Source organism: Convolutriloba macropyga, chromosome 3 (assembly GCF_964194025.1).
Source record: "Convolutriloba macropyga chromosome 3, txConMacr16.3, whole genome shotgun sequence".
Classification (NCBI taxonomy): Eukaryota; Metazoa; Xenacoelomorpha; order Acoela; family Convolutidae; genus Convolutriloba; species Convolutriloba macropyga.
Window position 1 is genome coordinate 17,723,944 of NC_134470.1, and position 16,439 is coordinate 17,740,382.

The 16,439-nt window shown below is 37.6% G+C and overlaps 1 protein-coding gene across 2 annotated transcripts in view; it reads left to right on the plus strand.

Annotated features, from left to right (window-relative positions):
* LOC142336016 (endoribonuclease Dicer-like) overlaps positions 1-14,409 on the plus strand; it is a 28,131-nt gene extending 13,722 nt beyond the window's left edge. For both annotated transcript variants that reach the window (XM_075384482.1, XM_075384483.1), the window contains exons 9-12: positions 2,195-2,373; positions 5,262-6,318; positions 7,573-8,133; positions 14,023-14,409. In XM_075384482.1, the coding sequence (XP_075240597.1) occupies positions 2,195-2,373; positions 5,262-6,318; positions 7,573-8,133; positions 14,023-14,312 (2,087 nt within the window). In that variant the 3' untranslated portion in view covers positions 14,313-14,409. The remainder of the gene's footprint in view (positions 1-2,194; positions 2,374-5,261; positions 6,319-7,572; positions 8,134-14,022) is intronic.
* Positions 14,410-16,439: the final 2,030 nt, after the last annotated feature.

The window sequence follows — 16,439 nt, forward strand, 5'->3', positions numbered from 1 at the left end:
TCTACCGTTGTGTTGTTTGGGTTTTCTTCATGATTTTATTTTAAATTTAATTTAATTTGATATTTTGAAATCCTAAATTGCCCTAATATATCATCTGGAAGCTTTTTATCAGCGGAAAGAGTTTTCAAATTCTTCGTATTTTGACTTAAATTTCAGAACACCAGGTTTTTGGATTCATTTTTTCAGCGGTTTTCTTGCGAAAGAGAGGAACTCACCAACTCAAGATTTTGCCATCCCGCAAACACTCGACCCATGCTCAAAAAGAGTAGAATTTTTCATCAAATTTATAACTGTGTTCGTGCCATATGAACTCATAAAAACTCAAACGTACACACACGTGTTCAACTAGAAGCACATAATCAAGCACGCCCATAAAGTCTCTCAGACATGCACACACATAAGCAAGGCTAAACACGTGCACCAGACATCAGCACACTCAACACATACGCAAAGGCAGTTATTGTTGCGGTTGCTCATGAATATCAGCGGAACCAATCTTCACAGACTGGTTATCGAATTTTACGCCGGCCTGGTTCGGTACTTTGTTTCCAATTGACTAATAATCTCGTTGAAAGTAGTAGTAGTCGCTCGGTCGTTTAAAAGGGCTAACTTTAATTGATTGAATCTATGAATATCATCAGTAATAAACTCGTTCAATCTCGTTCCGCAATTTGTAGGGCATCAGGCAAATGATAGTATTGTCGCCGATTGCTTGTAAGAAAGCTCAGCTAACTTGAGCTTTAACGATTAAGAATCAAATTAGTCAAATCGAGAGCCAACTGCTCTTTGTAAAAGTTTCTAATGGTTGTCAGTACAATACTTGTACAGTATTCAAACAATTTGGTCTAAATAACATTGTGATTAGATGCATTTCGGTTAGTTGGGTTCCTGAGTTTAGTGTTTAACCTAAGCACGTGATAATAACTTTGGTAGTAGCTCAGTTTTTCTCTTCCCAAAATCGGGGTGAACGGTTTTCAGTCCCAATTTTTAAAATTTTTCAGTTTTGAGTGTTTCGAGTTTTCAGAAATTCTGTTTGTTAGCCTGATAATTCATTTTTTGATGTCTGATGGTTCATGCTGCTGTGTAATGGTGGCGCCAATAGATGTTAAACAAGGGTGGGGCTATGAACTGTAATTGTTTTTTTTTGGCAGAAGTTAGTTTTTTCATTGTTAGTTGCATCATGATAGCGACCGTTGTGTACCTAAATGTGGTTATCGATTTAATTTTGCTATATTTTTAGAACTCCTGAAACTTTTTTCTCAGTCTTGTGTGCTTTCATTTGCTCTCAAATGAAGCAATTATGAAGCAATTTGAAGCAATTATTGTACGGGTGTTGCAATATATTTGCTTGGCCGTTCTGACTTTTCGAGTGACTGTGCCCGACTTTTTGTTTTGCTCAATCTAATTTTTCTCATTCACAACTGTCATTAGCTGAACTCAAGTGTTGGCATTTCACTACTGAAGTGCAGTACTAACACGTCTAATGACGTCATATGAAGTCCCATTGGTGAATTTAATCTCCAAGACTGAATGAAGCAGGTTGTAATAGATTCGAGCTCTCACTAGTCGTCTGAGTGCAATTGTTCCGACCATAATGGGTTATTTTTTTACTTGTATAACCAGGTTGTCCCCATAATTGAAAAAGTTATTAAATGGCAACTTCATCTTATGGCGTTTTTAAAAAGTTGTCATAAAAATTGATGCGTTGTAGTCGTAATAGATAAGTTATAATCGTAATCCGAAAAGACGCGAGAACAAAACGTAAAAAAAATGTGTTCAAAATGTGAGTTGAAAAATCCAAAAATAATCTTTTTTTAGTGCTCGGGTGTTCATGGGAAGGTTGTAGTGATAAAACGCCATCCAAAAAATTTTGTCTACAGATGGAACTGAGAGGGCCAAGTTTAAGTGCTTTCGGAAATCATTGATTCTAACCCTGCATCGTTCTATGGAGGTGTCATAGTCATAGAATCTCATGAGACAAAAAATATTTCAATCAGATATTAACCGTGATCTTAACAGTTATTAACTGATTTTTAAAGAGTTTTAACCGATTTTTTAAAGAGTTATTGTAAAGGTCTAATCATCACATTCAGATATTATAATTTAATGTATTAATCAGGGTTAAAGTCAGGCTATGGCAGAGTATTGCCTGCCTTCCATGCTAAATTTCTGTTAGTTATTTCCATTGCTTTAGTTTGTCTGCCGTCTATTTTGTACCGACTGGAACAACTGCTTGTGAGTCACAGTGTACAAGTGCAAATCACGACAGAAGCTCTGCTGAAAGATACCAAGTATCAAATTCCACGAGAGCCAACAATCATGTACAATTCCGAGTTCGAGAAGAACTGTTTCGATGCGCAAAATAGCAATTTTGTAAGTTATACTCCAATACTTATCTTATATCGGATATGTCGATATTTGCGATTGAAAAAGTTTTTTTACAATTCAAAGAATTTGAATTTTATATGGGAGTTGTCTTTTTTACGACTCGAAGGGGAGTATTGGCGAAGTCCTTTTTTAAGTCACTTTAGCTGGAGTGAATTTTGAAGCACGAAATGAAACGCGTGAAAAATTTTAGAGTGGTTTGGGTGCTGAACAAAATTGAAGAGTGCAGCGGAAAGAGTAGTTTTCTGTTCATTCCGCCATTTTGGAGAGAGAAAGAAATTGAGTGTGAAAAAAATTCTGTAAGCGAGCGAAATTTCGTGCTCAGGTGCGGCTTTTTAATATAGTTTTTTTTTTAATTTTTTGGTTTAGAAGTTTATTATATTGTATTATTTTTAAGGTTGTTTTGATAGTAGTTTGTAGGTTTCTGCTCATTAGTATGAATTTTATACCATTTTGCAGGTTTTTCAGCTATTTTGCTGAATTTTAGACGAGTTTTAACAATTTTTTTGCTTTTTGCTCTGTTATACTGCTTTACATGGGCTTTGAATAGACGCATACTGGTTATGGAGTTCTTAGATACCAAGTGATTACAGTTTTATTGGTATTAAATGATTTGTCGTTTAGAAAAACGACAATAAAGAGAATTTTTTAATTATTTTTCTTAATTTTTTTGGGTTTTCGTTTTCTAATCTTAGTAACGTTTCTTAGCCGATTTTACTTGCCTATTGTTTTCGAAGTTTTTCAATACTCTATTTGCTCCAATGAACGTTTTTTGGCTCTATGTTCTATCGTCAAATCACAAAATTGCATAAATTTTTAGATTTTGTTTCCAGTTGTTTTTAATTGCCTTTTGTATTCTTATTATAGCATTTGGGGATGCCTATATTCCGAATTAGTTGATTTTGCTGCATGTTGATGGTTTTGATTTTAGTTTTTGAGTACTTTTGGTAAAGCTTACTGAGTAATTTTTATCAAGATTTCAGCAAAATTTCGTGTTTTTTGTCTTTTTTGCTCAAATCTGGTTGTGTTTTTTGCGGTTCTTTACTGTTTTAGCTTGTAATAGGAACTTTTCTAGAGATGTTGTTGAAGTTTTTCGAGTGTACTTGTCAATGTCAGATATTACCAATTTCTAACTTCTTTTCTTCGTTTTTACTTTTTTAAATCGACAATGTTTTGGATTGGTGGACGCCGACCAGAAGTAGTATTAAAAGTTTTTTATAATGATTTGGATTCAGCATGATGGCAGTTGATCCACAATTTGTGGCTAACTTTTGTTGCAATTTTACAGAATATTTTTGGCTTTGTTCTGCATTTCCTTACCTCCGTTTTCTCTACTTGAAATTTTGGTGTTGGTTTTTTCTCTCAGCTTGCAATGGTTGATCGAATTAAAACTGAACGTATCGCATGGGTTTTCGTGAAACGTTGTTTTTTAAGCTGGCAACTCCGTGTAAAATTTTTAATACATGCTTTATCGTCTTTTCTGGTGCGATGCGCCTTCCTTGTTCTTTTTCATTGTCTTGTAAAGTGTTGTGTTATTCAGTATGAAAAGCATTGTTATTTATTGTGGTCATTCGGTAGGATAAGCTTTGTTATTTAGGGACGTTAGTTTTTTTTTTACTTCGAGTCGTTTCCGGAATTCTTCTGGCTATGTTTCTTTAAGATTTGTTCACACATTTGCATGATTTTTGAAGTCAAATTGGAGTAGTGATTTTCGTCACGCCGAAACAGGAAGTGGAGCGAAAAAGCGAGTGGTTTTGCGACGTGAAATTTATTTGCTCTAATTTTAATGTACAAAGAGAAAACGGTGTTTGAACAAAAATTGGCTTTCTCGCTAGCGGTTTTTGTTCTAATGCGGCAATTTCGCTTTGACTGTTACTGTTTTTTTTTCAATTTTTGGATCGGATTTCACAACATAGTCCGTTCTATGTCTAGTTTTGTGCTTAGTCAAAAAAAATTCTTTGAATTGTACGTCAGGACTTGTCCTGCTATGTTTTTTCATTGTTCTTAAACAATTTTTTAGCAATTATGTTAGTCCTGAGGTCTTTTTTTAAATGTGAAGTTTCCTTTGACCGATGTTTCGTCTGACCGTTTTAACTTAACAATCGTCCCCAAATACTGGATAGACTGGTAAAGACCGTCGAGCATTAAGTTCTCTTGGAGCCTTACTCCTTACTAGACTCTATGTATCCGATTCGCCGAAACTGAGTTTGACCTCCTTCTACTTCAGCCCCACTCCTCGCCCCCCCCCCCCCCCTCAACCTCATTACACCCGTAACACCGCACGACCGACAGGAAGTTCATTGTCATTAATGCCTTGGACAATGCGCTATGTATAATAAATGGACCTGAGACAGAATTATACATTAACAGGAAGCAATATGGAACCAGTTGTAAAGGATGTAGATGTCAGTGCTAAAGCTCATTTATTCAAATTGGAAGCAAAGTTCGGAAAAACTGTTTATTACCACAAATAATTCGTTTTGCATGACGACCGTATGCACTATCCAAACTATGAGCCAATGGCGCCACAAATTCTCTCAACTACCTAGGTCTAAATTACTGTCAACGTCATTCCTTTCTTCGTTACTGGATTCGAACCCGCATCTCTTACTCGCAAGCCTAGTGTGCTACCCATTTACACCTGGTCTTAAGCCCTCGAACTTGGGCATCTCTTATAATCCATTATAACTATTATAACCCATGTTCTTTCTTGCTCCTCAAGGCTTCCTTTCTCTAGCCACGTATACGTTGAACAAGTAGAGCTTTTTGTCAAGCTTATCTTATGCACAATTTAGATTAGGTTGTTCTCTCTCAACCTTCTAACAGGTTTAAATTTATAACTAAAACATGTGGGCGTTACTGTAATTTAATTTCAGGAGGGTTTCGATGTCCCTTCGTGTGCTACATGTGTCCCTTCTTCCCTGCACGTGCTGCAGTGCCTCACGATGGCCTCGTGTACTGACGTAACAAATTTGGAACGCGTAGAAACCATCGGTGATTCGTTTCTAAAATTTGTAACGTCTGTGTCCTTAGCTGTGACACACCAAGATTCGTCAAGTGGAGAATTATCAGTGAGGAGATGCAGATACATCAGCAATGAGAATCTGTTCAAGATCGGAGTTGAGAAGAACTTTCCCGGATGTGTTTACTATCAAACATTTGACCCATCATCCAACTGGCTACCGCCCGCTTACGTCTACCTAACAAACGACGAACCCGCAGAATTGGAAAACGAGAGAGTTAAGCTGAATTTCTCTGAAGCCTGGAGCTCTGTTGAGACTGGTGTATGGAGCAGTAATATTAACGCTTCTGGTGCTGCAGACATGACAAATACAAATCCGGATGCTGTCAATTCGGCAACATACAGGCTCTGGTCACAGAACACATCAAATACCCAAGGAGGTCTGGACTGGGGAACTTTGGATGTCGGCGGAAGTCCATCAGGAGCAGACGGCATTTCGAACCTCATGCCTGTGAATGGAACGAATGGAATCAACGGTTTAAATGGGAGCGCTGTGCTTCGAAATGGTGGTACAATGTCATCCCCCTTCGGAGTGTTTTCATTATCTGACGATCTGTTGTCTAGTGTGAACCAATCTGAAATGGATCAAGAAATTGAAGACTTGTTTTTGGATCCGGAGGGGGAAATCTTGTCACCTCCTGTAATGTCTGGGTCCAGTGTGGGGACATGGAGTGCTTCTGCTGTGCTTTCAAACTCGAATTCTCGCAGGAAAACGAAATCTGGATTCGATAAAAGCGCATTGCCATCACCTTACATGGAAAATTGTCTCTCGGATAAAAGCATAGCCGATGTGATTGAAGCTCTGATTGGGTGCTATTTTGTGCAATCTGGCTCTGAAGCCGCATTCAAATTGATGAAGTGGCTGAGTCTGCCGGTTGTTGAGAGCGAATCATCGTTTGAACGCTTCCAAGGTGAGTTGCTGTTTTTCTGTTTTTTTTAGTGCTCCTTTGTTGAAACCCCCATACGCTGATGCTATTTGAACTAATTATGAGTTGACATTTGCCACCACCGCTAAGGTAAATTGCGATTGGCTGCAGCAGAACCTTCTTGGGGGGGGGACTTGTGGGTGAAGATCCAGTTCTTGGATTGACGACAATTTGATGGATTCTAGTTGTAACAATTTGATGACCGCTAAAGGCGATGCATCCAACGAATTTCTGTCACTTCAGAACTACTTTCACTCAAGGAGACTCACATGAATTCTTGTTATTGTGTAAACAGCATATTAGAGATCAATATAGCACCAAAAATTGCTCAAAGGAATTTATCTAGACGGTCTCCTTGAAAGAATCTCCTCTTATTGAACGTCAAGGGTTTCGCACTCAGTATTCACCTTTCCTTTTGCTAACCTTGGTGGAAGCAATTCAATTGGGAGAATCTTGCAAAACTAAGAAAACATCAGTAAGCCAACTGCAAATAATACCTAACATCGTAATTGTAAGGTTGAGAAAAAAGGTTTTGTGCAATATATACATTAACAACAGTGCACCAGCTTTTACTGGTTTGAGATCTCAAATTGGCAAGGTGAACAGAAACCAAAGAACTGGTGATATGATTTACAGGGAAAGACTAATAATCTTTTTTTGAGAAATCTGTTTTAAATTGAACCATTTAGAGGTGAGGTGCAAACGGCTTCAAATTTGGACAAAGATATTAGTTGTTCTGATAATTAAAAATCTGATACGAAGATTTACCCTTCCCACATTTGTATTTCTTCTCTGATTACGGGTCTGAATGTATTAATGCAGTGTTCTTTTCTTTATTCAAATTTTGGAGCTTGACCGTTTTGACTTTTCCGGTAACTTTTGCGCCCTTCGACTTTTTTTCGTTTTGCGTGATCAAAATTTCTCTCATTCACAAATGTCAGCAGCTGAACTCAAGTAGCGGCAGTTCACTACTAAAAGTTCGTCAAAAGTGGTGTCATTTTCCACACTTAAATCTCAGCGTTATATAAGAACCTCTAATGACATAATTTGAAGCGCCGCACCAATTTTCTTAGCCCGCCTTCCTCCAGTTTACCTTGTCCCTACCCCCCCCCCGCTAGAGCGCGCTGCACTTAGAACTCCCACTAGTGGTTCGAGAGCAATTCTTCGGACGATGGTTGGTTATGTTTGTTTGCAGTAAGAACCAGAATAATCATGGATCTGACGAAGAACTTGTTTCAGGAAAATTGTCAGATTTAGAGGATGATCTTTATAATACACGTCGACTGTTTGATGTTGAGAGAATATTGCAATACGAGTTCAACTACAAACGGATCTTAATCGAGGCATTCACCCACCCAACTATGTCAGATTCCTACCCGACTTTAAGAAATTACCAGCAGTTGGAGTTTATTGGCGATGCTGTGCTGGACTTCATTATTACGAAAGAGGTATTTTTCCATGCAAGGTACTTTTCCTCGGGTGCAGTCACAGATATGAGAGCTGCTCTTGTGAATAATATAATTTTCGCCTCCTTGGCGGCTGAAAACAATCTCCACATGTACATACTGCACAAGTCATCACTATTGTACAGTCACATCGACGAATTCATCAAGTTTAAAGAAAAGAATGCATCAGGTGCCCAGAAAAGTGAAAATTCTGATGATCAAAAACAGCTGCAATTTAGCTTATCGGATGATTTGAGACTGGGTCTGGACTCGATAGAGGAACTCGAAGTTCCGAAGCCTCTCGGTGATGTGTTTGAGTCACTTGCGGCTGCTGTCTATATTGACTCGGGTTTTGGTTAGTAAATACAAGTTCATGTAAAAAAATGTTCGTTTGATAGCAACTCGCGCGAGGCTCGTCGGTTATATTCCCGTTGACTTTTTGTTGCCGGTCCTAATTTCTTGGCGCTCTCCTAGTTACATCACAAAAACAAAGCTTCACTGTTATGAAATATCAATTTATTGTTTAATTGCTTTTGAGCACAGTTCATAGCACTTATTGTAAACGTGTTGGTCTTTTTTTCATGCAAAATATTCGCTTGACGATTTTTGCGCTTTTCTTTTAGAACATTTTTGATTGACTTCTCAAGTGAATTTTTCACGCTTTCGTCTTCATTTTTGAGTGATCTCGATTGCTCTCACTCCGAATTAAAGCTTGTTGCTAATATAAAATCGATTGCAGCATAGCAACAACAGAGGCCTGATAGACGAGTGCGCAGTGCTTCTGGTTAGGGATCGGGAGGTCAATTTTTTGCATCCCATTGTGGTCAAATGTTTTTCCACCCGCATGTCGTTCGAGAGCAATTCTTCCGACATTAGTCGGTTTATGTTCAGAAAAATTATTATAGCTGCGAAGCTGTGAGCTGAGTGGGGCTATATTGCGGTGCTCTTGGTTTTTTCGTCGTCTGACGCTCTTTTTTCGTTTTACTTTTGTTCACACCTTAAAGCTGAAAAGTCAAATTTTCTGAATGACTTCTTCCTCTCACTAACTGCTTTTGCGCGCGTGACGTCATTTCTCACTCTCTCTAGCAAAAGTTTTTTGCGTAATTAGATTTTGATCATCAGTGACTTACCTCACTATGTTTGGTGGTAGAAGCTGGCAGAGCAAAACAGGCTGGGGGTGAAAAAAACCATTTTTTGTAATCTGGAACATTCAGAATTTTTAACGGCTGAACTCAATTTCTTGTTATATTGTTATAGCTGCTAATCTGTAAGCTGGGCATTTTATGCAATTTTTCGCTTGACCAATTTTGCGTCCGAGACAAATTCATGGCCTGGAGGGTGGTTCTTAATCTTAAAAGTTTGACCCACTCAGGAATCGAAGCAAACCACTCGGCGGACTTTTGAGAGCAAATCGCCCGATTTTACTCGTTTGTTTCTTGTACAAATAGTTCTTGATCGATGCTGCTTTAATATATAGGCTTCTGCAATTGATGCCACATTGTTTTTGAAAGCCTAATAAGTTGTTTCAAGCGCAACAGAGGCAGATATTTATCAATTTTTTATATAACGACGGTACTTCATTAATTTCTTTATTTTAGGATAATTGGCCGGACTTTTTTTTTTAAAAAAAAAACAATAAGTTCATATGTTATTTTCTCTTTGATAATACATGCGTTGAACGCCCATTTTAAACGCGAGGTCCTTTTGTTCAATGGAATTAAACACATAGTACTCGAATTGGGCTGTTATTGTCCAATTTTTCCCAGTTTCTTGGTTTTTTTGTTTTTATTATTAGAAAACGTTTTTTGGGCACCGCCAGGACGTTAAGGTTTGAAAATATGTTTCACAATGGCAACTTTAACACTATTTTGATATTTTTGGATTTTTTTTATTGTTTCGAATCTTGAAAGTTTTTCAGCCTCGAATGCTAATTAATCAAATCTTTTTCTTCTACTTTGTTTTTGTTTATTAAAATGCGTCCGTATTCTCCTTATCATTGTAGTTTCTTAAGACACATATTTTATTTATTGTGTTTAGACTTTTTCTTTTTTTGAAATTTTATGGTTCGCATTTGATTTTTTCAACATTATGCAGATCGGAGAATTTAAAGATTCTTGGTGCTCGATTTTGATGATTATCCTTTGCCTTTGTATTTTCATGTCTTATTTTGCATTAGTTTGAATTCTTTGTGTTTTTGCATCGTTTCTGCTTGGTCCTGTGATAGCTTTTATCTTAGCTTGCTTCAATGATGGCAATGCTCAAATCTTGCTCGTTATGACAAGGGTGAAATTTGTCAACGATCTTTTAAATAAATCTGGTTGGGCAAAGACCCAATTTTAAAACAAAACAGTGATTTCGGTTGTAATTACGCTTCTGTTTAAGAGCTTGTGACGCTTTGAGCAGCTTGCGTAATTTTTTGGCTTTTATTTCCCTGCCTTAGATCTGACTTTTTGACATAATCATTTTTATGGCAAAGTGGTCTAAATAATTTTTATTGAATGGTTGCGTTTCTGACGTTTTGTGATATTGTTGAAAGGTTGCACATACCTCTCCCATTTTGGCGGTTTCATGTCGAATTTGTGTGCTTTTCCGTATTTTGGCTTGAGTTACTAGAAAAAAAAACATTGCTTTTTTTGATTGATATCAATTTCTTCGTGACTGATAGTTCAATTTTTTGGCGCCGGGTTCTTGACATTCATATAAAATTTGTTTCCCAATTGGGATTTTAAAAACGAAGTTCAGAGCAATTATTGTCAACGTGGTCTTTTTTATGCTAATTTTTCGCTTGACCGTTTTTGCGCTATTCTTCTTGAACATTCTTTGACTTCTCAAATGAATTCCACGCTTTTGGTCTTCATTTTTGAGTGATCTCTATTGCTCTCACTCTGATAAAAATTGGTTGCAGCATATGATTAACAAGAGCCTGATAGCCGAGTGGGTATTTCAATGAGTTATGGATCTGCAGGTCAAGGGTTTGAGTCCCGGCGGGGTCAAATGTCTTCCACCCGCTTGTCGTTCGAGAGCAGTTCTTCCGACATGAGTCGGTTTACGTTTCTGTATCTGCTTGTTAATGTTCACATGCAGCTATTTCACTTTGATTTCTACTGTTTTTTCGATTTTTTTTTGGATAGGATATTTTTTAATGATTTTCCCAATCCATTCATAGTTCATTCTAGACCTAGTTTTTTTTGTTTGAACCAGTTTTCCCTTTCTCGCTTATGGTTTTTTGTTCATTTGTGGCATTTTGACATTGATTTTCTTTTTTTAATATTGATCTGATTTTGTTGGAAATGGTTTTCCCAAATCACTCATAGTCCGTTCTATGTCTAGCCTTTTGATTAATCAATGATAATTTTTTGAATTGTACTTCAGGACTTGTCCTGCTATGTTCTTTTTCTTTTCCATGCATTGATGAGACCAAAATAGAGATCGGCCTGTCCAAGTCTATTTTTCAGAATTAAATTTTTCTTCCAATTTCAAACTGATTTTACTCTGTTAATTGCAGAGGAACATCCTTTTTTGGCTGAATAACATTATCATTCTGTTTTTAATAGCCGTTCTCATCTCAGCCGGCTATTATAGCGCTCCTATTTTTTTACTTCGTCGAACTTTTTTTCCGCTTTACCCATTTTGCCGCTTTTTCAACATTTTGCGTGATATCTTTTTGACTTCTCTAGGCTAGTTTCACACTTCTGTCATTCTGCTCAAAGTCCTTTTAAACAGCAGCTGCTCAGAAAAGCAATTCAAAATGAATAGAGTCAGTATTAAAAATCAAAGTCAGAAATAGAAACGGGATAAACCCATAAAACCCATTTTTAGATGCCCGGTACTTGAACTTTGTTCTCATAAGTTTTAGTTACTATCTATAATGCTTATTGGTATTGATATTGGACACTGTAGCCTCTCACTGAGAGACAGGAGTATGTTCAATTACGATTTAAATGGCACTTAAAAATGTTTTTGTACAAAAATCAATTTTTGTTGATATTTTCTTTTCTTTCAGTCCCAATAGAGTTATGGGAATAACGGGGGCTATTTTCCGGCAATCTGCCGGGTATGTTTACTTTTCCAGCCCTACTAGTTAGCGCAGGGTGAAGTGCCATCCGGAAGTGACCTCTGATCATACGATGTCCAATGCACACGGTGTGTTCCCAGACCAAAATGAAATGGTCTGGGTTTTGGTTCTGGATGGGAATGGTCTGATCAGAGGTCACTTGCGGATGGGAATGGTCTGATCAGAGGGCACTTGCGAATGGGAATGGTCTGATCAGAGGTCACTTGCGGATGGGAATGGTCTGATCAGAGGTCACTTCCGGATGGGAATGGTCTGATCAGGGGTCACTTTCGGTTTTTAGGGGTCACAGTCTTTTGTTTAGTCAATAAAAATTCTTTGAATTGTACGTCAGGACTTGTCCTGCTATGTTCTTTTAATTTTCTTTACCTTTTGATCCTGTTTATCGTTTTACATGAGTCACGATTTTCACCTTTGACTTCTGGCTTACTTAACTCGCTGTTTCAACTGAATGGATGAATTCTATCGCGCATTGAATTACGCAATGTGGTGAATACGGTCAATGTCAAAAGATCAAAATCAAAAGAGACGGGTTAAGCCGATAAAGTCCGGTCATTAAGTCATTGTGCATTAGGTTGTCAAAGTTCACTGACTGACATTGGTATTAAGCTTATTAGTTTTCAGTTTAGAAGCTGAATTAAGTACAGTTTTAGAATCTAACTGAAACTCTACGCCAAATTAGAGCACTTTTTGACACTGCAAAAAAACTCGGTTTAAATTCTGTCTTTTTCTGTTTCAATTCCGATGTGCATCATTTGCGTCAGCGGCGGCTATTTTCCTGTAATCTGCCGGTTATGTTTTTAATGTTGTCAAAGCTTCAATCTTTACTGCAGGGATTCGAATTTGTATCAAATTTCTAGTTACTACAGGGATTCGAATTTGTATCAAATATATTTTAATCCGCTAAGTCCAATGAACAATTGTTTCCAGACGAGAGGTAATGGTATTGGCTATAAGTAGGGTTTTGTTTGTAAATGTTTTAAGCTTCTAGTCGCTTCCGGAAATCTGTTGGCTGTTTTTTTTGTTCACTGGCGCTTTTTTTCGTTTAACATTTGTTCACACAGCAAAGTTGAAAGTGTTGATTTTTGAATGACTTGCAATCATTTCTCTCTCTCTCTCTCTCTCTCTCTCTCTCTCCCTAGCAAAAGCTTGTAAGTCTTTTGTGTGATTAGATTCGATCATAGGGGACATTCTTCACTCAAGAACATTGTTTTATAGCTGCGAAGTAGTAAGCTGAGCGGAGCTATATTGCGGTGCTCTTGGTTTTTACAATTCAAAGAATTTGAATTGTATTGGGGCGCTGTCTTTTTTTAAGATATGCTCACATATCTTCATGGTTTATCAAGTCAAATTAAAGAAGTGATTTTGGTCACTTCGAAACAGGAAGTGCAGCGAAAAACCGATTGGTTTTGCTGCGTGAAATTTTTTGCTCTAACTTTAAAGTAGTGAGAAAACGATGTTTTGAAAAATTTCGCTTTCTCGCTAGTGATTTGTTGTTCACATGCGGCTATTTCACTTTGGTTTTTATTGCTCTTTTCAATTTTAGGGCCGGTTTTCTTAATTGTCTTTCCAATCCATTCATAGTTCATTCTGGGCCTAGTTTTTTTGTTTGAACCAAATTTCCAACTAGGTCTAGTTTTTTGTTTAGTGAATGAAATTTCTTTGATTCGTACGTCGGGACTGGTACTGCTATGTTTTTTGTTTAGTCGTCTGGCGCTCTTTTTCGTTTTACATTTGTTCACACAGCAAAGCTGAAAAATCAAATTTTCTGAAATACTTCTTCCTCTCGATAACGGCGTTTGTGCGCGTGACGTCATTTCGCTTTTTCTCTCTAGCAAAGGATCTTTTGCGTGATTAGATTTTGATTATACGTGACTTACCTCACTCAATGAAATGACTTTTGCACTTTAAAACTTAAATTTAATTTGAATTAGTTCAAGGTCAAAGGAAGTTATGTGTGCAGTAAATGTCCCTCTTAAATGGCTTCTGCGGAATGAATGTTAACAAGCTTTAATATTATATCGCTGAATGTTTTTTTACCTAGCTTTTTCTGTTTTTTACCTAGCTTTTTCCCTGCTGAAATTAGTAGTAATGATTCTAACCTGGTCAATGAGTAGAGACTATTCAGGCGTTTAATTAGCAGTTACGGTATTGCATAGTCTTGATGTTCAGATTTAAACGTAGTCTGGCGTGTTCTGAAGCCTATCATGTGGCCAACAATGGAGTTGTACGTTGAGAACATTCCAGTTTCTCCTATGCGAGAATTGATGGAGTTGAAACCGGGTAGAGTGACGTTCGAAAGGATGCAGGACACGATGGATCATAAAGTGCAAGTCAGAGTGACAGTCGCTGCGTTGTCATCGTATGTAGGAATTGGAATCAATCTTAGAGCTGCCAAGTGTGCAGCTGCTCAGCAGGCCTTGAAAGACATCAAGGCTCGGAACAAGGAAAACACAAACTGATTTTTACATTTTTCTCTATTTGTTCTATTTGTGAATGATGTGTTAAATGCTATATGAAAATTTTATTATACGTCTTCGATAATTGATTTTTGACTGATTGGTTTTCGCAAGTAGCAAGTCAACAGATTTTTGAACGTTTAGTGCAGTTTTTTCGTGGTTAATTGTCCTAAATTGTCGTTGTTAGTTCTCAATAAATTAGCTACTTTTATCAGGACTCATTTTCAGACCCAACCATTCGTTGGCTCGAATCACGGTTGAAGGGATAACTATGGTTGAACTTCAGTTTTTGGGAAACGAGCAACATGCAATAGTTTTTTTACTCATCTTGAGCAAAAGCATAGCTAATTAACTTCGTGCGAGTTGTGGCATGAGGCTAAAACAAGACGCATTTTTCTCCAAACGTTTAATGGAAACTCAGCCCGTGACGTTCTTGAAACAGTATTAGGCTAAACAGTTAAGTCAGCACGTTGCTGACACTTCTGAATATTTTTCTGCAGGGATTGAAATATGTTCAAATCGATTTTCAATTGCTCTCAAACAAAGTTCAGTAGCTATAGTAGCCCTGTGTTCTTTTCTATACGCTGGATCAATTTTTTGTCTGACGCTTTCTAGTTCTTATTCTCAAAACGTGTTAAACAGTTAACGACAAAATTATTATGTAGTGGGTAGTTTTTTGGTGGTTTGGGTCCTCTCACTTGGTCGGAACCCGCGCTCCATTTTCCCCACCATGTCCCCCGCCCTCTCCCACCACACGCATCTCAAGCCGTTCAACTTCAGACTTCCACTCCCCGCACTTCTCCAATGCCAACCCTCCCTTAGCCCCAGGAGGCTGCTGCCGAAACCAGCTGGCCGTTTGAGATAATTTGTCCAACGGTAGTGGATTTTATTTTGTGTTTTCAAGTTCTGATAAACTGCTGGTTGGAAGTTGGAATACCGTGCAAACTCACATTGCGGATCATACGTGTTAACCTAAGTTCTCAAAAAGCAAGCTGAGCTTCGCAAACATTGTGCAAACAACTACTGTTTTATTGTCTGCCATTTCAGCTACGAAATAAGGTTCCAGCTTATCCTCCCGAAGACATGAAGTGCAAATCTAAAGATAATCAAAATATCACGTGATTGAACGCCTAGGTAATCGAAACCAAGAGAAAGGCAAATTCCTGGGTAATTTTCCCACTAAGGTTTGCGAAATCGGTACTACATTCCCGACGAGATCTCGCTTTCTGGTTAGTAATGGTAACATCCGGACCTGACAGTTAGGAAGTTAGAGTTGAATGGCAACAAAAATCGAAAGATACCGTCATTAGCGACCTTTCGGGGAAGATGTTGGGATGATCGGGAATCATATTGGGTAGTTAACGGAAATATCGGGCCCTTTGACTGCAATTGTTGGAATTTTTGACAGCAGAACTAATCGGATTACCAGCGATGCCTACAAGAATGCTAGCAGCTGAAAAGAAGAGTACAAAATTTTTATGGAAATGAAAAAGTTGTTACACAAAACTTTTGTATCCAAACTATAAATTGAAATCAGATATAAGAACTATTACCAAAACATTAACTGCTTTTATTCAACCCCTCTGGCTAAATTAACAGTTGTATAAAGTACTCGTAAAACAACTTAATAGTGACCAATGAATACTCGGATAATATGAAACAGTGGCGAAAATCGGCTTTGGTATTAGACAATCTTTTACCGCCACTTTTCTTAACACTACTGCTTCGTGAAGAGTGGTAGAAAAAGATAGTCTAATCAGTTTCAGCGAGTCGTTTGCTATACAACCGTTATCTGCAACGAGAGTTGACTAGAAGACACTACCACGCAGTTGTCATCGTTTTCTCGAATTTTTTGCATACTCGGCCTTGCCTCGATGTTTGGTAACTTCTCGTTGGCCATAACCAACGTGATAAAATGCACTAAACTTGTTGAGAACTCACTCCTGTTTTGAAAACTTTCATTAAAACAAAAATGCGAAATTCTCAAAACAACTCGTACAGTATTATATTTTCCATTAACTTTTTTTAAGCTTGAATTCTCAATTTTTATGTAATATAAGTTGCTATCTCATTCACATTTTTGACCAGCTCAACGCAATTTTTGGCCGTTTTCTTTCAAAACTCCATATG